At 39.3% G+C, this 21,124-nt stretch overlaps 2 protein-coding genes across 3 annotated transcripts in view; one reads left to right on the forward strand and one right to left on the reverse strand.

Moving 5' to 3' along the window:
• The first annotated feature begins 1,659 nt into the window (after positions 1 to 1,659).
• On the forward strand, positions 1,660 to 7,283 carry LOC121341489 (vitamin D 25-hydroxylase). Its single transcript, XM_041415013.1, has 5 exons — positions 1,660 to 1,914; positions 3,657 to 3,798; positions 4,096 to 4,728; positions 5,744 to 6,073; positions 6,679 to 7,283. Exons 1-5 carry the CDS (start codon positions 1,660 to 1,662, stop codon positions 6,852 to 6,854), a joined length of 1,536 nt encoding a protein of 511 aa, XP_041270947.1. The 3' UTR covers positions 6,855 to 7,283.
• Positions 7,284 to 16,224: 8,941 nt separating this feature from the next.
• Positions 16,225 to 21,124, reverse strand: part of PDE3B (phosphodiesterase 3B) — an 83,417-nt gene continuing 78,517 nt past the window's right edge. For both annotated transcript variants that reach the window (XM_041414989.1, XM_041414990.1), the window contains exons 13-16: positions 20,078 to 20,281; positions 19,681 to 19,842; positions 18,187 to 18,436; positions 16,225 to 17,847 (exon numbers count right to left, since the gene is read on the reverse strand). In XM_041414989.1, coding sequence (XP_041270923.1) covers positions 17,621 to 17,847; positions 18,187 to 18,436; positions 19,681 to 19,842; positions 20,078 to 20,281 — 843 coding nt within the window. In that variant the 3' untranslated portion in view covers positions 16,225 to 17,620. The remainder of the gene's footprint in view (positions 17,848 to 18,186; positions 18,437 to 19,680; positions 19,843 to 20,077; positions 20,282 to 21,124) is intronic.

The following is a 21,124-nucleotide window of genomic DNA, read 5'->3' on the forward strand; positions in this document are numbered from 1 at the left end:
GAAGAATGAACAAAATAAACCTCCAGCAGGGCTGAACCCACTTCTTTGTATTCTGTCAAACTTGGTAAGATTTTGATACAGGACGCTAGCATTGACACAGGTCATTAATGAGCTCCATCAGCATAAATTCCTCATCTGTTTAGATCTTATCAATGTACTTAAAAATCTATGTACAGCTGTTAAGATGAATTCAACAAGAAAGACATCTCAGGTTAGAAACATGTGGCACAGAAATTGTAATGGGCCAGGAATGCTTCTGTTATTCCTAAAATTTGGCGTAAAATAGTAGTAAGGTAATAACAAAATCAACATGAATGGAAACAAATCTGGGTTTGTTTATGAAGCGTCTTGCCAAGAATGCCACATGGCACAGCAACATTGCTCTCCAACCTCTGCCTTATGGATCTTGGCCTCCTCTACAGCTCCAGCCCTTGCTCCTGAGCCATCATCCCACTAAGTGACAACAACTTTGCACATTGAATGTGTGATCTCTGTGCTGCTCTGTCACACGGGCCGGGGACATTCACCCATGCTGCCTGCGAGGACAGGGACCTTTTCCTGCTGGGCCGTGGCCGGGTCAGGAGCCCAGGCCGGGCTGCACAGCACGAGAATCACGGGCATTGCACCTGGAGCTGCACAAATCCGTCCGGAACACATCTGCCAGAGGGAATCACTGCGGGCTTCACTGGCCCAAGGCTCCCCAAGCCCAAAGCGTGCCTGGGAAACACGTGCCAACGGCATCCTGGCCTGGATCAGGAATAGTGTGGCCAGTAGGTGCAGGGAGGTCATCCTTCCCCTGTACTCGGCACTGGTGAGAGGCTGCACCTTGAGTGCTGTGTCCAGTTCTGGCCCCTCAGTTTGGGAAGGATGTTGAGACGCTGGAGCATGTCCAGAGGAGATGCTGGTAAGGGGCTTGGAACACCAGGGCTGGTAAGGAAGCCCTGTGAGGAACAGCTGAGGGAGCTGGGGTTGTTTAGCCTGGAGAAAAGGAGACTCAGGGGATGACCTTATCACTCTCTACAGCTCCCCGAAAGGTGGCTGTGCTCAGGTGGGGTTGGTCTCTTTCTCCAGGCAGCAACTGGCAGAACCAGAGGTCAGAGCCTACAGCTGCATCAAGGGAAATAGAAGTTAGATACTAGGAAAAAGTTTTTCACGGAAAGAGTGATAAAGTACTAGAATGGTCTGCCCGGAGAGGTGGTGGAGTCACCATCCCCGGATGTGTTTAAAAAAAGGCTGGATGTGGCACTTAGCGCCATGGTTTAGTTGAGGTGTCAGGGAACAGGTTCGACTCGATGATCTTGAAGGTCTCTTCCAACCTTGTGATTCTGTGATCTCCAAACTGCGCGGCTGCGATTCTAGAGAGACTTAACACGGAGCAGAGAACGGAGAGAACTGCCGGTCCTTCCGCGCAGCTGCCACCACGGTCGGCGGGCGGAGCGCGCAGCCAGCGCTGCGCTCCGGCACTGCACAAACCCCGAGGGACCAGCTCGGGATTGCTCCGGGGGGGGGAAAAAAAAAAAAAAAAAAAAAAAAAAAAAAAAAAAGAGAGAGAGAAGAAGAAGCAGCGCTCCTGACGCGTTGGGCGGAGCCTCCGCGGGCCAATGCTCGGCGGCGGGACGGGGACGAGAGGAGGAAGCGGCGGCGGCGGCGGCGGGGCCGATGCGGGTGGCGGCGGAGCCGGGGACGCGCCCGGGCGCGGCGACAGCGACCGCGGGCAGCGGCACCTGGCTGCTGCCGCTGGCGGCGGTGCCGGCGCTGCTGCTGGCGCTGGTGGTGCGGCAGCTGCTGAAGCAGCGGCGGCCGCCCGGCTTCCCGCCCGGCCCCGCGGGGCTGCCGCTGCTCGGCAACATCCCCGCGCTGGGCGCCGAGCAGCCGCACGTCTACCTGCGGCGGCAGAGCCAGATCCACGGGCAGGTACCGCCGCCCCGGGGCCCGCGGGAGCGGGGAGGGCCGGCACGGCACGGCACGGCACGGCACGGGGATCCCGGGAGCTGCCGCCCTGCCCAGGAGGCGGCGGGCGGAGCGCCCCGGCGGTACCGGGAGCGCAGGGCTCCGGCGGAACCGTGCCTCAAAGCACCTTCAGCGCGGTGTTTGAGATACTTACAGCCCTCCAGCGTAACTTTGTAAAAACTAATCTTTTTCCTTTTTTTTTTTTTTTTCACTTTTTTTCCCCCCCTTTTTACTTTCCTCTATATCGAGCGTTTCTTTCCATCAGCCAGCTTTAAGCGGCCAATCTCTTATGAGCTTCGTAAAAGTTAACTCCCAACTAGATCTAACATGTATTTTGGTAATTAAAAAAAAAAAAAAAAAAAAAAGAAATTGTTTTTAAGGGCTTTAAGCGGCCAATCTCTTAAGAGCTTCGTAAAAGTTAACTCCCAAATAGATCTAACATGTATTTTGGTAATTTAAAAAAAAAAAAAAAAAGAAGTAAATGTTCTTCAAGCAAAGTACTAGGACAAGTAGAATGGAAATAGGAAGAAGGAAATGTGCTGTCGAATAAAGTAAGCTTTCTACTTGCCTGGAATGCTGTATGGAGCTTCAGTCATCTGGTCTCAGAAAGAATCCTGCAGAATTTGAGGGAAACAGCATGTTAGGATTTGGGAGGACTCTGGAAAAATACAGTCAAAAGGGTTTTTAAAAAAAAAAATCATGTATGATACGGGAATAAAGATCAGTAAGTTAGACCAAAGTATACAAACCTCACAGATGGTGTGCCGAAATATACCAGGAGTGTCTTCTTGACACATAAAAAAGGAGAGCCATTATAGCAGTGAAAATACCAAGTTTTCTAAAATAAAATAGACTCATCGAATAATTTAGATTGGAAAAGACCCTTAAGATCATCGAGTCCAGCTGTTAACCCAGCATTGCCAAGTCTGCCACTAAACCATGTCCCCAAATGCCACATCTGCACAGGTCTTAAATGCCTCCAGGGATGACGACTCCACCACTTCCCCTGGCAGCCTGTTCCAGTGCCTGACAACCCTTGGGGTGACAACCCAGTTGTCACAGAATGTATAATTAGGATAACACAATTCCATATTGTGGAGGTCACCAGCTTTGACATGGAGAAAACTAAAGATTTGCAATGGTAAAAATACAGATTTCTAACACCGAGGCAATGTATGGAAAGGGATTTAAGGAGTCAGGTTTAGGCTCAGTTTTAATTATTAAAATGTAGATTTGGATTTAATTTTTTTTAAAATTCTGTATGTGGCTTCTGCAAGCTGTATTGTGCCTTTCTCCAAAGCACTTTGTGCTAACCACTTGTGGAAAGGGAAGCTGGGCCTAGCTGGGCTCTGCTCTCAGTTGTTGGCTGTCGCCTTGGCTCTCACTCCTCTCTAGGGACTACATGAAGGTGTCCCCAGTCCTTAATTTGGAGGGCTGGTTTCTTCAGGTGCACAGCAAAGCACAGAATGTAGTGTGGGCTAATTAATTTAATCTTTTAACAAAGCAAATGAGCGTTGTTAATGAGACTCTCCTGTGTAATGCCACAGCTGTCCCACCTCTGGCCACCTGTGTGCCCTGCTGAAGGTTATCCAGCTCTGCATTTCACACTGACGTTTAGCATCGTTTCACTTTTTCATTCCTTGTTCTCCAGACTGGGTTGTAATAGCATTTGACACTTTTTATTCCTTTTTTTTCTTCCCCCAAAGATCTTCAGCCTTGACCTCGGGGGTATATCTGCTGTTGTGCTGAATGGCTATGATGCAGTGAAGGAATGCCTTGTCCATCAAAGTGAAATTTTTGCAGACAGGCCGTCTCTTCCCTTGTTCAAGAAGCTGACAAACATGGGAGGTGAGTGCTAATCTCTTTTGTATAAAAATGTAATTTTTGGCCCATACATGACATGAAGCATCTGCTTTAGCCATTTTCTCTACTTGATGTCCTTTCATAAAATACTTGATGCTTCTGTAAAGATATTATTTGGAAAGGAATGTCACTCGTGGACTATGTTCCATAGCAAGAAGTCCAAAATATTTTGTCTCATTTTTTGTCTTGTTGAATAATTACATTATCTTATGGGGGAAGAAAAATAAAATACTGTGTCAAAAAATACATTGCATAAAATACTGTGTCAAAATATTTTTTCAGGCTTACTGAACAGTAAATATGGCAGAGGATGGACAGAACACCGCAAATTAGCTGTAAATACCTTTCGAGTTTTTGGATATGGTCAAAAGTCCTTTGAACACAAAATTTCAGAAGAATCTCTGTTTTTTCTTGATGCCATTGATACATACAAAGGCAGACCCTTTGATCTTAAGCACTTGATAACAAATGCTGTTTCAAACATTACTAATTTGATTATTTTTGGAGAACGTTTCACATACGAAGATACAGAATTTCAGCACATGATTGAGATTTTTAGTGAAAACATTGAATTAGCTGCTAGCGCTTCTGTATTTTTATATAATGCTTTTCCTTGGATTGGTATCTTGCCATTTGGGAAACACCAGCAGCTGTTTAAAAATGCAGCTGAAGTCTATGAGTTTCTTCATGAGCTTATTGAACGTGTCTCTGAAAATAGGAAGCCTCAGTCACCTCGACATTTCGTAGATGCATATTTAGATGAGATGGATTGCAATGGAAACGACCCAGAATCTACATATTCAAGAGAAAATTTAATTTTCTCTGTTGGAGAACTCATCATAGCTGGGACAGAAACCACAACAAATGTTTTAAGATGGGCAGTGTTATTTATGGCTCTTTATCCAAACATTCAAGGTAAGAATTTTGACATTTTGAGGAGCTGATTCACTTTCCTGTTGCAGATTTAAAATGCTTTTTCAAACTGGTGCATTGATCCATAATCATCACCAAAAAAAAGCTTTGTATATATTATTCTATTGTGTCATTTATTAAATATACTATGGACAGAGGTGGAAAGCTTGTTTTAAATGCAGACAAAGAGGATATCAAAAGTCAAGTGTCATGATAAAATCTTAACATATTATTTTGTGAAGACATTTTTATGAAGCTTTAATACTTTTAAGTATTTCTAATATATTTAGGTTTAGCATTGTGATGCATGATCTGTTGTTGGCAGATATACTAATCTATGTAGTTAATAAATAATAAGAAAATGTAATTAAATATGAAGGTAATAAACTAAATTAAAAATGTACAGGTGTCAGCAAAAATGTAAATCAGGTTGTGGTAACAATTTAGGTACAATTATTTTTATCTTACATTCCCCAGTTCACAACAGATTTACATATGATAAACAGGAATACTTACGCTTTTGAAAGACCAGAAATGGCATTTAAAAATAAAAAGATGTGTTACAGTCATTGTGAAGTAAGACAGCAATAGATGTCTGAGTGTTAGCCCAGACACTGTCAGGAGAAGTCTGGATTCCAGAAGTGAAGAGTCACAGTTCTGGTTTCACTGCCTCCACTTCACTTTTCCTGCCAAAACCTTATCAGTGCTTGGTTCAGCTGGGGCTTCCAGGATTTGGAAGAAGAGAGTCCCAGATAACTTGGAAAGTTACTGCTGGTACTTTGACCAAAAAACATCACTCTAATATCGATTTCACCATTGCTTCAGAATGGGGATAATAACACTAGCCATGGATAGGAAAGTAGAGTCTAAATTTAAAAACTTGTAAGCTACTGTTTTTTGTATAAGGTATATCATGTTTCAGTATGCTTTTAAAATGTATGTGTATACACAAATATTTTAGCTGAAATTAGAATGTAAAGGCTGTTACAAAATAAACCTCAGCTTTTATTCCTGACAGGACAAGTTCAGAAAGAAATTGATCTTGTCATTGGCCCAAACAAAATGCCCACCTTGGAAGAGAAGTGCAAGATGCCCTACACCGAGGCTGTTCTGCACGAGGTGCTGAGGTTCTGTAACATAGTCCCGCTGGGGATTTTCCATGCTACTTCCAAAGACACTGTTGTGCGTGGTTACACCATTCCTGGAGGCACCACAGTCATTACCAACCTCTACTCTGTTCACTTTGATGAAAAATACTGGAGCAATCCTGAAGTGTTTTTTCCTGAGAGGTTTTTGGACAGTAATGGGCAGTTTGTCAAGAAAGATGCGTTTATTCCTTTTTCCCTAGGTAAGGGCAATTCCTTCCGCTGTTCCTTTTCACAAATCCAGGGATGTGTAAAGTGTAAGGGATGGAAATAAATGGACAGAATGATATCCTCAGTTCTGATTTAAAGATATCCAATATAATTCAATTTAAAGATATTCAATATAATGTGCTCTGGAGATAACAAATTTTAGCATAACGTCTTTTATACAGATGAGCTCAGTTTTATATATAAACTAATAAAAATCCTGCTTACAAAGTTCTAATAATTGCCAGTTAATAATGACTGGCAGTAGATGTAATTAAGAAAATAGCAGGGGGAAAAGGCTAAAATTCACAATGTCATTTTTTCAAGCATTTCCATCTAGATTGGCACTTTAAGACAAGATATAGTAAAAAAGAAGTCTATCTAAATTAATTTGACAGAATTGGTTTCAATGGCATTTGTGAACAACAAATTCTCTCAAATCAGTTTCTTAGTGTAAGTATCACTATCCTTTTTACAAAATACTGCCACCAGCTTCACAGAGCACTCCTAGAACACAGAAATGACCATTCCTATTCATCGTAAGAGCGAAAATGTCACCGAAGGCATCTTAAACCTTTTTAAAACCTTTCTTTCAATTCAGGAAGAAGACATTGCCTTGGAGAACAGCTGGCTCGAATGGAAATGTTTATTTTTTTCACCTCGTTGCTACAACGGTTTCACCTGCATTTCCCTCATGGAGTGATCCCAGAGCTGAAGCCCAGGTTAGGGATGACCCTGCAGCCACAGCCATACCTCGTCTGCGCCGAGAGGCGGTGAAGGAAGGGCTGAGCTGGGCAGGGGGAGCACGGTGCTCCAAGCTGCAGCTCAGGATCCACTTTGCCTTCTATTCCTAAATGTGTTCAAGCCAGAATAACAAAAATTTAAAGGACTGATAGGGTTTTTGTTTTTTTTTTTACTTTTTTTAAACTCTGTTTTCACAGGGAAAAAAAAAAAAAAAACTGAACCCAAGGGGGGGAACACATCCTGGTGTTTTCACTCCAGAAGACTGTATTGACTAACTTCTGATACAGTCTTTAAATATTTAATTACTTAGCAAGCCATTTTACTTTGAGAGGATATTTTCATAAGCATGGGAGAATATGGTTCGAAATGTTTGTGCTTGAATTCATCCATGGAAATATCATTTACATTATTCCAGTTAAACCATTCTTTATAATTAACCATTAAATTTTCATAGTTAAAGGGACTTTAAAAGGTATCTATTTAAATATCTGTAACCAAGAATAAACTATATTTTCCAGCCTTGAAAAACAGATTGTCTCTTAAAGCATTTTATTCTTCTTTTTCCTTGCCCTATCTTCCCAGTTGGTCATAATTTTCTAGGGATCAGATAACCATGAATTCACTTTTAGGACCTTTTATGGCTTGCTTCTCACTTAACATCACAGACAAATTGTTGAGTTATTGCCATACCCCTGACAATCACAGGGCTTTTTTTTTCTCCAGCATAGTGCATTTCCAGACCCCTGTCCTCCACTGCCTCCCAATACAAAGTACTATGTAATGATTAATCTCTGCTTAAATAGTCTGAAAAAGCCAGTATTTGTGTTACCAGAGTCACATGCAACTATACTGCGAGTAAAGAAAATAAACTCCTCACCCTTCTGACCAGAGGAGGGACTTTCTGGGGAGGGCAAGTGCAATAGGATGGGGAGAAACAGATTTTAAATGAACTTTAAGAACAAATTTTAGGTGTAAGGGTTACACTTGACTTCTGCCAGCTTCATTTATTATTCTTGCCAGCTCTTGCTTTGTGGTTATTGGTAGATAAAGATTTGTGTCTGCAGACCTTGCAGGAGCAGCTGAAACTCCAAACACAGTATTTAGTCCCCTCTGTGTGGGGAGAGAGGCCTCAGCACAGGGTTCAGAACAAAACAAGCAAGCAGCATTTGAAGGCCAGGGCTGAATGTTTGACCAGGCTTTTTACACAGATTGTGCTGCAACATGGAGCTGCAGGAAAGCTGAAAGGCAGGAATTGGTGCTTGTCTGCTGACCTGATGTTTGCAGCTTATGCTGAGGAGAAATACTTCATTTATTTTGAAAGAGAGAAAGAGAAAAAGCAAAGAGAGCTAATGCCAGTCCACTCACATAACAGCCTGTTGACTTCAGGTGCAGCAGGTCCAGATTATTTTACCCACAGAGAGCAGCTCTAACACAAGTTCCTGTTTCTCTGAAGAGGCTGGGCAGGCTACTCCACTTCCTGAAAAAGTGCTTTTTGTAGAGAAGATTTAAAACCCAAAAAAGAAAGGAAGGAGGCAAATCTGATTGCTGTGCATTGGGCACACCATGAAAGCTGAATAAACAATTCCTAAGGCACTGGCAAGCGGTGGGGTTAGAAGTCATGATCAAGGTTTTGCTGGATACCAAGTAGATGTTGTGTGCTTGTGGAATGCCTAAGGAGAAAGGGTGGAGTCCTCTGAACTTGGGTGCCTTCAGCATGAAGCAGCCCTGGAGGAGTTCAGCTCCAGTTTTGGACTCATGGCAATTCTTCCTGTTCCCAAGTCTGTGCTCTCAGATCAGACAGCCAGAGTTTGTTTAGTACCTAGTCTTGCTTCTGGGTGGCAAGAACTCCAGGCCAGCCTTTGGTTACAACATGGCTCAAATAAAGTGAATTGAAGTGGGGGGGAGGATTAAAAACCATCAAGAATCAGTTCTTGCAGGAACCCATGCTCAAAATGCAGCTGACCAGTTATAATTCCCTTTTGCTGAGGTATTTTGAGATCTAACTCCTGGCTAGTCTTTAATCCATTTAATGAGAACCATATTGATTATATGTCATTCTGGTTTCTAAATCAAAATGCCTTATAAAAGCCTCAGAATATCAATCCAAACTTTTACCATTATATGCCAACTTATGGTCTCATTTAAGCAATCAAATACGTTTGACAAACTGTCTTTTCTCTAAATCTGTATCAGTATTAGTCACATTTACATGTTTCATTCTCTATCAACTTTCTTACTATTTTCCCTCTGACTTAGAATTATCCTAATGATCCAATTTAATAATTTGAAATATTGACATAATAGTAGTTTTTTTCTAGTCCTCCAGAATTCCTCCACTGTATCAACATTGATACAGTAGATAGCCAGATGTTCAGAATTTCCTGGTGGGATGTTCATATAATTCTAGCTGAAATATCTAGGATGGACAGTAACTGGCTGCTATTTAACATTGTTTTGGTTTAAAGGTTGAGATATTAACCAGTGTGTCTTCATAACACTGCTGCAAGAGCTGCAGTCAGAACCACCATCATGTCTTAAATCCTCCTTTCCAAATCTCTATCCTTACATTTAAGTTTTTGGGCTGTTTTTGGCCATGTCAGCATCCCCAGAGACTGAAAAGGGAACAGTACAAGCATGTCATATATGACACTGAAAAAATGCTGAAGAAAAATCTCATTCATTATCACTTAATTTCCTGAACTTCCAGCAGTTTCAGTGGTACTGATGAAGGCATCCTTAGTATGAACCTAATAAATGCAGGAAGATTGATTAATTAAATAATTCATTCAGAAATTAACTATACAAAGGAAGATTTCATTAAACTTCAAGGAACATTACTGCTTCTCTGAAAGTAAATAGTATGAACTTACTGTGATATATTTTTTTATTTATCCAGAATGTTTTTAGCCTGAATTGAGCCTAAGGGTTTGTGCAGGCACTAGAGAGTAGATGAGGTAGATCATGTTGTCATGAAGAGAGCAAGTTCATGAGAAAAATAGCCAGCTTAGAGAAAAACACAGTAAAAAATAGTGAAATCCCTTAGAAAAATGAGTGAAAATTAGATTGTGTAAATTTCATAACAACCCATTGGATATGAAAACATAAAGATTCAGGATAAATAAGGGGAGAAAAAAATCATAATGGGGAAGGTGTCAGAGCAGAATTTGCCTTTGGTTGTGAGGGATGGACTGATGAAAACACAAGATAACACGGCCAAGATCAGAGGATCAGTAAGAGTTTGAAAGGAACTCAACATTCCCAGTATGAATTGCTCTGTGAAGGTACACACAGAAGGTTGGTACGTGTTTTCATACCAAGAAGTTGTCCCAGGTGGCTTTTTGGTACTGGGCCTGATAACTCAAACCCTCTGTCTAATCAAGATCAAACTACGGCTCTGGAAATCTTCTGCCTTTTTCTGTCCTTTCACAACAATGTAAATTGGGCATCAGCAGATTCTCCCCATTCTAGATTATCCCTTCAGGCATTTTTGAAGCCTGTCAACTCTGTCCATGTCACTGGAGTTAGGCAGAACCCACATTCAGAGTGGTTATTCCTTAGGAAGACTGCCAGGCTTCAGGAGATGCTACATTTGTTACATTCTTCTGAATAAGTAACATTCCAAATAGATTAAACCCATTAAAATAATGGGAGCACATCAGGAATGTGCAATCTAATCCAATATCTTGCTATTACTGCAGCAGATGGCTGCTTGCCAAAAATTTTACATGTGATGTAGACTGGCCTATAGCAACATTCCAGAAAACAGAATAAAGTTACTGTTTATTCTGCTGCTGTTTTCAAGTGATGACTTCCTTTTCTACACTCATGCAAAAAAGGAAACAACCTTAAAGGAAATATTTTTAATTTGTGCAAACTATGATTTATCAGAAGCATGAAAAGAATGTTATGTATTAAAAAGCTTTTTACATTACAGTTAATTTGTTCAGATGCTTATCCACATTAGACCCATCAGCATCCAGACAACGGGATCCACCCATCCATGTCTCATGGACTTTTATACCCTCACCAAAACAAGGGGATCAAGGATGCCTTATTGTTCAGGTCCCTTACTAATCCAGGTAATATAGGTATAGCTGCATACCAGCAAGGAAGGAAAGTTAGGGAACAGAATCACTATGGATAAAACATTGAAAGAATTCCAGTTATGCTCAGGTAATTAAGTTTCCTTTCTCCAAAGGCATCCTTGTTTAAGGAGTCAAAATGCCCCTTTGGTTCTCTTCAACTTACACAATAAGCTCAATATAAAATAATAATAGTGCTGAACATGCACCACAGCAGAATGTTATAAGCCTAATTTTTCCAGGAAAAACATTGGTACCTACAACCCCTCTTTATCTGATATAGATTAGGAAGTTAATTTAATTTTTTTTTTTTTTTTTTTTTTTTGGAAGCATAACATTTTCTTTATAAAGTCACTTCAGGGCATTTTCAGATCTTCTTCCATTTTATTTTGCATTCTGTAAAGACACACCTTTTCTCTATCAAGGAATGTACAGCCTAAGCTGCCACACTATGGAGAGAAATGCAATATAGCTCAATATTGCATTTACTTCACCACAAATTGTAGGTGTAATCTATAAAATGCTCAAGCTCTTTGTGCCATAATGAACTTCATGATTATATAGAGACAGTAAGAATAATTCATTGCTGATGGGATTAAAATTTAGTGCTAACAGCTAAAATTTGTCTAAAAATCCCTACTCATACTAATTCTTTTGCTAAGTATATGGATTACATCATCTTCTGAAGCATCCAACAACTCCCAACGTCTCAAGTATGCACTTTCTTAAGATCTAGAAAGGCCCACATAGCTTGAAAAACATTTAAAATACAATTAGCTTTAGCAAACTAACTTAAGATAATCATATTTTTAAAAAATTTTTTGGCTATTGCCTCTCCATTTATTCACAATCTGACAATTACACAGATTCTTATCTCTGGCTAAGATTCAAATCTTGTCTATTTTATCAAGAGGATTCTAGGACTCTTTCTGGTGGGAGATGAATTATGGGTGAAACATGTAAAATAAAAAGTTTTCAATATTTACTGAAATAAAGGAGTTGACACCTTCAGTTCTTGCTGTTTGAATGTTATTATTTCTATAACTGTGCACATTTTCTTCTTGGTATTTAAAGGTTTCCATATCGGACCTCTACTCTAGTCCTAGTGTTAAAAAAATAGGTTCAGAAAGGATCTCAGTAAGTTCTGCAGTTCAACTGGTCCACTAACAGTTTTACTAAAAGCTGTTTTTCAGACTTTTTTTTTTTTCACAGACTTTAATAGCCCAAGACAATCTATTTCAGTGAGTCAGAGCCCTCTGAATCCTCAGACAATCATTCATATTTGAGCCTTGCCACCTAAAGGTGTTACTTCTTGTCCTAAACACTACAAACACTGAAAGCATTATTCTGATTACTCTTTGAAACAGTCTCATAAGGTAACCTTAGAGTATCTCACTTGAGTCTCATTTTCTCTAGACTAGGAAAAAATCTTTTAAATTAATTTTATCTTTCTCCTTCTCTTCCAGCCACGTCATCATCCTTGCTGGTCTGTACTGTAATTCTGTAAATCTGTCTAAAGGACAGGTGCTTTTCCTGGGGTGTGGTATCTGAAATTAGAAACAGTATTTTGATAATGACTTAGTTATGATGAATTGAATTAAATTATTACAAACCCATTCCCAAAGATAGAGGGCCTTACTAATCCACTTTTTTGACTGAAAGAAGGCTTAGTTAATATGAGTCAGATAAACTGGCAGTACTACAGATTAATAAATTCTACTAGGATGAATGTCATGAAAAAAGAAAGGGGCATGCTAAGCCCATTTGAATGACTATATATAGGAGCAAGTTTTCACATCTGGCTGGCACAGGGAACAAAATCTGCACTCTGCTCCTTGTGTGCAGTAATTAATGTCAACCCTATCCTCAGTATTTTTGGTATGATACCTGCATTTTAAGCTAAACATTACCTTTTGTTTTATATGCAATTAAAATGAAGATATTTTGATCTCACTCAAGGTGCAAAGGGTTCTGCTGATCCAGAGAGATGAGTCAGAAGTGACTCATCACCTGTTTTTTGGCAGGATGTTTAGAACATGGACAAATCACAAGGTGAATGGTAGAGATCATTCAAAACACCGTGGCCTCCCTTCAGTACTTAAAGGCTGGGTTGGTTAAACATCCCCTTTTTTTTTTTTTTTCCCTTCTGAAATCTTACAGATAAACCAGCAGACAGAAGGTTTCACCTCACTAGAAGATTTTTACTCTATGAGACTCCACAGATAGCAGCATTCTGCCAGGGAGCACAGCCTGTATAGCAGAACCTAAACCTACCACAGACACCAGCAGCTGCCCTCTGTGATCTCTTGAAGTCCAGAAATCAGAAGGTGACTCATGGTGTACAGATTCCAAAAGAAACCTTCCTGTCAAACATTTCTGGTTGTGCTGTGCCCTTTTTAAAGGGTGTCTGAAGTGTCACACAGAACCTAGTAAATGTAAATCACTTACATACCTAACCTAAAGCAAAGTGCAATGGAATGTTTATCCTGTAGCAGCTTAGTCCATCAGCTTTCTTTCCTCTTCCCTCTAAATATGTCTTATTCCTTCTCATTAAGCAGAGGACAAATAAACTAATTGCTTATAGCCCTATTAAACTAAGATCAGATAGGGAGCAGTTAAAAATTGTGCTCTTTTGTCAGCTTCATCTCTGAGAATCCACAGTATAATTTTATAGCAAGTTAAACACTTACTTCAGAAGATATTAAAAGGAAAATTCCTCACTGGAAAAGTGAAAATAATTCATTACCTCATTTGCCTTAACATAGACATGACTGAAGCAGCACATTGTCCAGAGACACAATTCTGAAGAAAGCTGGAAGAAAAAAGGCAAAATAAATACTGTCTTGATCCTACTTCTTACACCTCATCTAATCAACTTTGTGTATTTGTTTTCTCTCATCTAATGTTTATCAGCCACTGAAGGATCAATTTCTTAAAACTTGTATCACAGCTTAAGATGTGATAAGTGCATCATTATTTCCATTACCATTTTAACTTCATTTCTAGAAATCCAAGTATCCTAACTTGATAAAGACATATTGTTTCTATAATATTTTGAACACAAACTGGCCTGAGACGTGTCTCTCTTCTGAGCATCTTTAGTGTATTTGTGTGTCTCTGCCATCCTTACCTCTTCTTTCTAGTTCTCATCACCCAAGCTAGTTCCATCCTTTTAGTCCAAAACATCTCTCAGGCTGGAATTCCTGCTCTCACACTCACCAGGGTATGAGACACTTACAGTTCTGCACATCTCAAACGGTTTTTTGGACAAAAGGGGAAGTGCTGCCATGTGAGTGTGGGTGCCACAGAGAATCACAGGATGGGTCAGGCTGGGAGGGACCACAGGGGTCATCTGGTCCAACCTCCCTGCTCCAGCAGGGCCATCCCAGAGCACATGGCACAGGACTGTGTCCAGGTGGTTCTGGAGTATCTCCAGTGAGGGCGACCCCACAACTCTATGGGCAATAACACACTCTGGATTACCTCCAACTCTGTGCTTTCAAAGGATCCAGAAGCCAAGATTCAGCTACATCCACACCAGGAACAAGCAGTCAAGCTAAAACTTTGAGCTCTAGAATTCTGCTAACTCCTTTTGCTGATTCACCTGCCCTGGGTTGTGGTTAAAACTGGATGCAAATACAAAGAAATGGTTCTGTGCACGGAGCAAATGAACTCTTACACTTTGTTAGTCTGGACTTACCTTAAGCAATGCTAAACCATTCCATTCGTTCTGAACCTTACACTCACCGTTTAACTTTGTATGGAGAACAACTCACAGGAACAGGTTCCAAGTTATTCATTTTGACTGGTTTAGCACCTCCTTGACATCCAGAAGACTCCAGGAAGCACAGAAAGAATTTTGTCCTTATAGGAAACTTGGTAGGTCTAGTTCTGTGCGCATGGGTGCAAGTAATCCAACACACATTGGAAAAGAAGGCAATGAGAAGATGGGAGACTCAACTCAAACCTGAGAATATTATACAAGAAAGTTGTATTTCTGCATGGTATAAACTTTAGTTTAGGCTAATTTGGTCCACTTCTTGAGGGGAAAAAAAAAAAGGAAAATTAAAAAGAGGCAGTGTTGCATTAGAAAGTGTTTTAAGTTTGTTCCTTTGTGTGGTTTTCAGCACTACTCAGCATCCCCTGGTAGCTGTGAATTACTCAAGTGTGATCACACATTTAAGGGTGATATGCCTTATAGGGAGAGATGTTATTTTGGACAACAGCTCAATCAACATTCAGAGGCTCCTCCATTACCATTTTTGAGTGAATTAAGACACCTTCAGTTACAGCCACATCCACTTCTGCAAACATTCCCTGAACCAGCCTTTGTTGACTTTTTTCCAGTCTTTTCCCTTTGCTCTTAGAGTAACAATTAGTCACATACTGTGCACACATTTACAAAAAGGCACTTTAAAGCAGATTTTGAACACATTCATAATTAAATGTATCTTTGAAGCAATCTATTGTAAATATCTAATTGGAAATACATATTAGCATTACAGGTTATTAAACACTGAGGTTTGCTGCTTGTTACTGGATTTTAAAATTGCTTCAGTATTCCTGGAGTTTAAGAGAAACCCGAGATAAGAAAGTTGATGGCAAACAACACTTATATATGTCACCACATATAAGTCCTGCCAATGCTATAGTAAAAGATAAAATCTTATTTTTTACCTTGTTATACTGTTGTTAGTTTTTAAATAATGACATTCTGAGGGAAACTGAAAATGAAAATTTGTCATGTAAAATAACAGAACAGTAACTTTAGACAAATTTGTATCATTTTTCAGACAAAGCAAAATGATATTAAACAATATTAAAATGATATTTTATGTACACAAACACACTATCTAAACACAAAATGCTGAGAACACAGCAAGCTGAAAGAATCAGAATTTTTCTACTCTGCACATTATGTGTAAGAAAAATATATTACCAAAGAAATGCCAAATACAGATGTATGATCAATAAGTGCCAGCTTCAATAGTGCAACATTTTATTAATGACAGAAATATCTGGTTTAACACTGCTCATGTTACAAAAAACCTGCAGTGATAGTGATAATGGCAGCAAAGGGGAATTTGGCACTGAAGATATAGCAAAAGCACATTTCAGTGGTCTTTTAAGTGCATCAACAAAAGGCTTATTAGTGAAAAAAGCAAAAAGTAAAAAAAAAAACCCCAAACCTTTCAGTTATTTATACTGGCCAATGAAACAGCAGAAAGAAAACCTATGTAAAATAGTGTAATACAGTTTACACAAGGTTATCTTTTTTTTTTCCAAGTCAATTGATGCAAACACAAATATGCTGAGACACATTTAGAAATAGCACACGTGCATTTGGGTTTTATTCAGTTCAACTACACAGCATTTAAAGGTTCAGTACTAAAAGGAGCACTTTTAAAACTAGGCTTATCTGTGGCTTGCTTACCTGTAGCCTAATTTTCAACTTTTTTTTTTGTTTGTTTACAAATTAGACCTACAATGGTAGTGTTTCTAAAAATACATTGGGGTGGAATGTGTAAGTTTGCTACTTTAAAACTCAACAATCTAAAATGTGGTACAGTACAATGATTTTTATCTTGTATCTGGCTTTACACAAAGTTTCCACCTTCTGGTTTCCATATGTGTATTTCAGGATGTACATCAAACTTGAAGGCAATAAAAACTGTGTCTGTGATGGAAAAAATGTGTGGGGCAAATTAAAATAGCCATTTTGCAACAGTAGTTTGTGTCTTTTAAAAAAAAAATCTTTAATTCTCCTAAAGCTTTACATACAAAGAATAAATGAGATACGATCTTATTTCCTTTAAATTTAATATGGGAAATGGGTGCAAGATAAAAATCTGTGATGTGGTTGACTTGTTTTTAAAGTGAACCTGAGTAAGGGCAGGAAATACAACATTACTTATGACTAAAAGAATAAAATTCCTTCATAATTTAAGTAGCTGAACAGGTTTTTAATGTTCTACCACAAAACAGCAAGGCAACAGATGAGAATGGCCTTGTATTCAATGAAATATCATGAACATCCACTGCAAACCTGAATATTTTCTGCAAAAATAAAACATCAGATTATGCACAATAATAAAAAGCATCAGAAATAGATGCACCTGGATTTTCTTTCCTCTTTTTAAACCACAAGTATCAGAATTCAGCATTTATGTCACAGTCCTTGAACAGTTGCTCTGAGATGACTACATGAAGCACACTACTGCACTAAGTAGACACCCCACAACAGGCTTGCACTGCAGCAGTAACATAGTTTTCATGTAGGCACAGACTTTTTTTCTCATTCATGTTCAAAAACAACATGAAATAAGCAACTCAAGACAACATTAGGATTCATCCCGCCGTTCCTTGTTAGCGAAAAGTTCTTGCCACTTTGGTAATCAAAGTCACTGAATGTTTTTTAAAAACTGCAGGTACCTCAAGGAAAAGAAGAGTTCCATATTCAGCAAGGCAGCATTATATCAGGATATTTTATACCAACTAAGGCATAAAGAACTTTGCATCAGGGTATACAATACTCAATCTCTGAATCAAGTTCTGTGTGGCGAAAGTGCATAGGAGTGGGATTCCACCAGAGCAAAAAGAATCCTCTCACAGTATTAAGGCCTTTCGATTTTATGTGTGTGAGCTGTGTCAGGCTGAAGTCAGCACAGTGGGAAAAAAACATAGGTTGTCATCACACTGGACACCACTGGAGCTCCCTTAGCAAGTCTTCTCTTCTCCTAGCTGCCGTTCATCATCTTCATCAGCTTCCTCAATAACCTGAATGTCATCTGCTTGAGGTAAAGATGAGATTTCAGTCAGCAGTTTGGCTCCTTCTGTTTTGTTTTTCTCTTCCTCTTCGATCACTTTCTTCCATATTTTGTGATTTTCACTGAGGTGGTGTATTAGCTGGCAAAATATTCGTCTACCTTTTTTTCTTTGAGCTTCTGTAAAATTACAAGCAGATTGGATTGTTTGACATTCTGAGTAATTGTATTTTACACATACAAAACCAATGGCACATTGCAAGCGAGATGTAAATTTCAGCGAGGTACATGGGTGATTATTCTGAATACTTAAACAGTGGCATGGCAAAGGATATCAACAAAGTTCTGGTTTAAATTGCAAGTCTCCTAGTAGCAGCAAATTTTTGTTACAAGAGGAAAATTTATGAAGCAGCATAATAGCAAAATCTACAAGATTTGTAGTGCACAATTTCAGCTGTCACTGCTATGTCTGAAGCTACTGAAGGACAACTAAGCACCAACTGAAACACAGAAACTTACTTAAAATAAGATCATCTTCCATTTCTTCATCATCACTCTCTAACTGTGCACCATCATCATCTTCAGTGCTTTCTGCATCCTCCTCCTCTTCATCAATCCACTGCCCTGGAAGCAACCCAGCTGCATTGTAGGAATTACAAAGGGGGCCAACGATGTGAGTGATGAAAGATTCCTGCAGTTTCGCCAGCTGGGGAGAAGAACGATCCATGAAGGGGCTTATAGGTAATCCAAGACTTGCTTCCTCATCACCCTGAAAAAGAAATGAAAAAACTTATCAGAATTTCTCACAAAATTGGCTTTAAATTCTTATTTTAAAAGTCATTTTTAATGAACTGACTGAGTAACCTCCAGCTTCCTCACGGGAAGCGCATGGAAAGGCCCTGATCTCTCCAGTGAGCAGTGACAGGACCCAGTGGAATGGCACAAAACTGTGCCAATGAAGGTTTAGGCTGGTTCTTCACCCAGAGGGTGTTTGGGCATTGAACAGCTCCCCAGGGCAGCAGTCACAGCACCAGCCTGACAGAGCTCAAGAAGCTTTTGGACAATGCTCTCAGACAGGGTGTAATTTTTGGGGTATCCTATGAAGGGGCTAGGAGTTAGGCTTTGATGAGCCCTGTGATCCCTTCCAATTCAGGATATGCCATGATTCCATGGAGCACCACATGGATTGTATGTTTTTACTGGGGAGAATAATTGCATGGACAAAGTGAATGAAAGTGTAATTAGGCCAATTTAAAATAAAGGCACATTATGGCTCAGACTTGCACAGTCACAATCCTCCCTCCAGCTTTGCTTGTGTCTGGATGGAGAACTAGTTCTACTGGAGCTGCTATTCCTCTGCCTGTACAGGATGGCTTCAGAGCAGGCAGAGACTCAACTCCAACTGCTGAGCTGATGAACAGAGAAAGTGGCAGAGAAATCAGCCTTAGCAAGGCAGGCTGGTAATGGCACAGGAGAATGAAATGAGCTATAACATCCAGAGTGAAGTGGTTTGCTTTGCTGTTTTGTATTGGTTTTTTTCCCCACCATTTTATAAACTGGAGAAGAAAAACGTTGAACACTTGCTCATTGAAAAATCTGAGCTATAATTACTTGTCTCAGCACTTTCATGGACCTGAGAGCTTTAGAGATGAACATACATTTTCAGTCTTGTGGATTTTGTACATATTCTTTCACCTAGAAACACATCTATGAACTCAACTTCTGAAAGTGGAAGAAGTCAACCTAAGGAAAGAAGCTCTCCCCCTCAAAAATCCTCTAGTATCTGAAAAATGGAGAATACTGACTTGATTTCTAACACAATTATTAGAAACTAAAAGATCATGCTAGTAAGCTACCTGTGAAAATAAATTTCAGTATTCAGGATGAGAAGATAGAAATACCTTACCTGAAGATTTAAAACAAGGAATAAAGCTGAATTTAGTTAAACCACTGGTAAAACAAAGTATTACCTACCCATCAATAAAAAGAGAAAATTGCTCTTTCCATACCCACCTGCTCATAAAATTCATTGACAATGCCTTCAGTCCATTTCAGATGCAGGTCTCTGATTTTGGCTGGGCCATTGATGTCAGCCAGTTTGATGCATATTTGGCAGGCCAGCAGGCGATCGTTCTCATTGCTCCACTCTATGCCATTGCTGTTCATGTCATTCACCTGGGGTAGGCACAGACATCCAGTTCAAACTAATCACCCATGGGCTTATTAGGCAACCTACAGACCATCTACAGCTGGTTTGTGTAAAGCAAACACTCTATTTGCATTTTCATAGCTTAAATTTAAATAATATAAAACTTTAAATGCAAATAATGAAAACTAACAATTACTGAGAAGCAGTGATAAAATCTGTATACCAAGACCAGATCAGTGCAGACATTAAAGTGGAACAAACCTTGGCATTAAATTCTGCAAGGAAATCAAAATGCTTCTTGAGGTCTGTGGCAAGGATTGCTTCAATCACTAAGAAACGAAAGCGCTTGAATTCCACGTGATCAAGGTTCGATAAAAAGTTGTATTCTGGTCGTGATAAGAAAAGATTCCAGGCAGATGCAGCATGGTGATTTTCTAGGACTGATCTGTCATTGTAAAGAACAGCCTACAGGGGGAAAAAAAAACAACCAAAGAATCGTAAATTACACAGGGAAGTTTTAAATAAGTCATTAAATATTCTGAATTTTCTGAATTTTCAGGGCTAGTCAGAAACAACACAAGGTAAAAATTAAAAAAAAAAATGTTTTGTCTTCTAGTTTTGGGATTAAAGTGACACAAAAATGACGGCTAAGGGAACCCCCCATAAATGTAACAATTAGCAATGTTCTTTTTTTCTTTAAACATCCTCAATGATATCTTAGTGACAGTTACATTCAGACTGTAGGCACGCACACAAAAACTACCTAAGACTTTGCACAGTGTATGTATGGAGCAGCGTGTGTTTTATGTCACACAGTGATGTAAAATAGAAAACAAGAAAAAAAACCCTAAGTATTTGTTTTTAATTCGTTGGTTTTCATTCCTTGTTTTAATTCCTTTGTTTTTTAATTGTGTTGGGAAAATAAAAACAACAAAAACCCCAACAAAAACAAAGAAATAAAAAAAAAAACAACAACAAAAAAAAAACAACCAAAAAAACCCAACAAATTAAAAACCCCTCTAGAAAAAGGACTCCAAAACACATAAGAACTGTCATAATGGAAAATGGTGCAAATTACCACTAGTTTTCAAAGGGCTATGTTTAATGCTAATGCAGAAATTTTAACTGTAAATGAGCTAACTAAAATATAAAAACAGTGGCAAATTTTACTCACAGCTTCCATGTTTATAAAAACACACTATAAAATAATTAATTCAAGGTAGAATAAAAAGAACCTGAAAAAAACTTCATTTTGCCAATGCTTTTTGCAATTTTTTTGAAGAATGCTTGTGTTTTTGAGACTTGGTG

Source organism: Onychostruthus taczanowskii, unplaced genomic scaffold (assembly GCF_017590055.1).
Source record: "Onychostruthus taczanowskii isolate IOZ18803 unplaced genomic scaffold, ASM1759005v1 scaffold49, whole genome shotgun sequence".
Lineage (NCBI taxonomy): Eukaryota > Metazoa > Chordata > Aves > Passeriformes > Passeridae > Onychostruthus > Onychostruthus taczanowskii.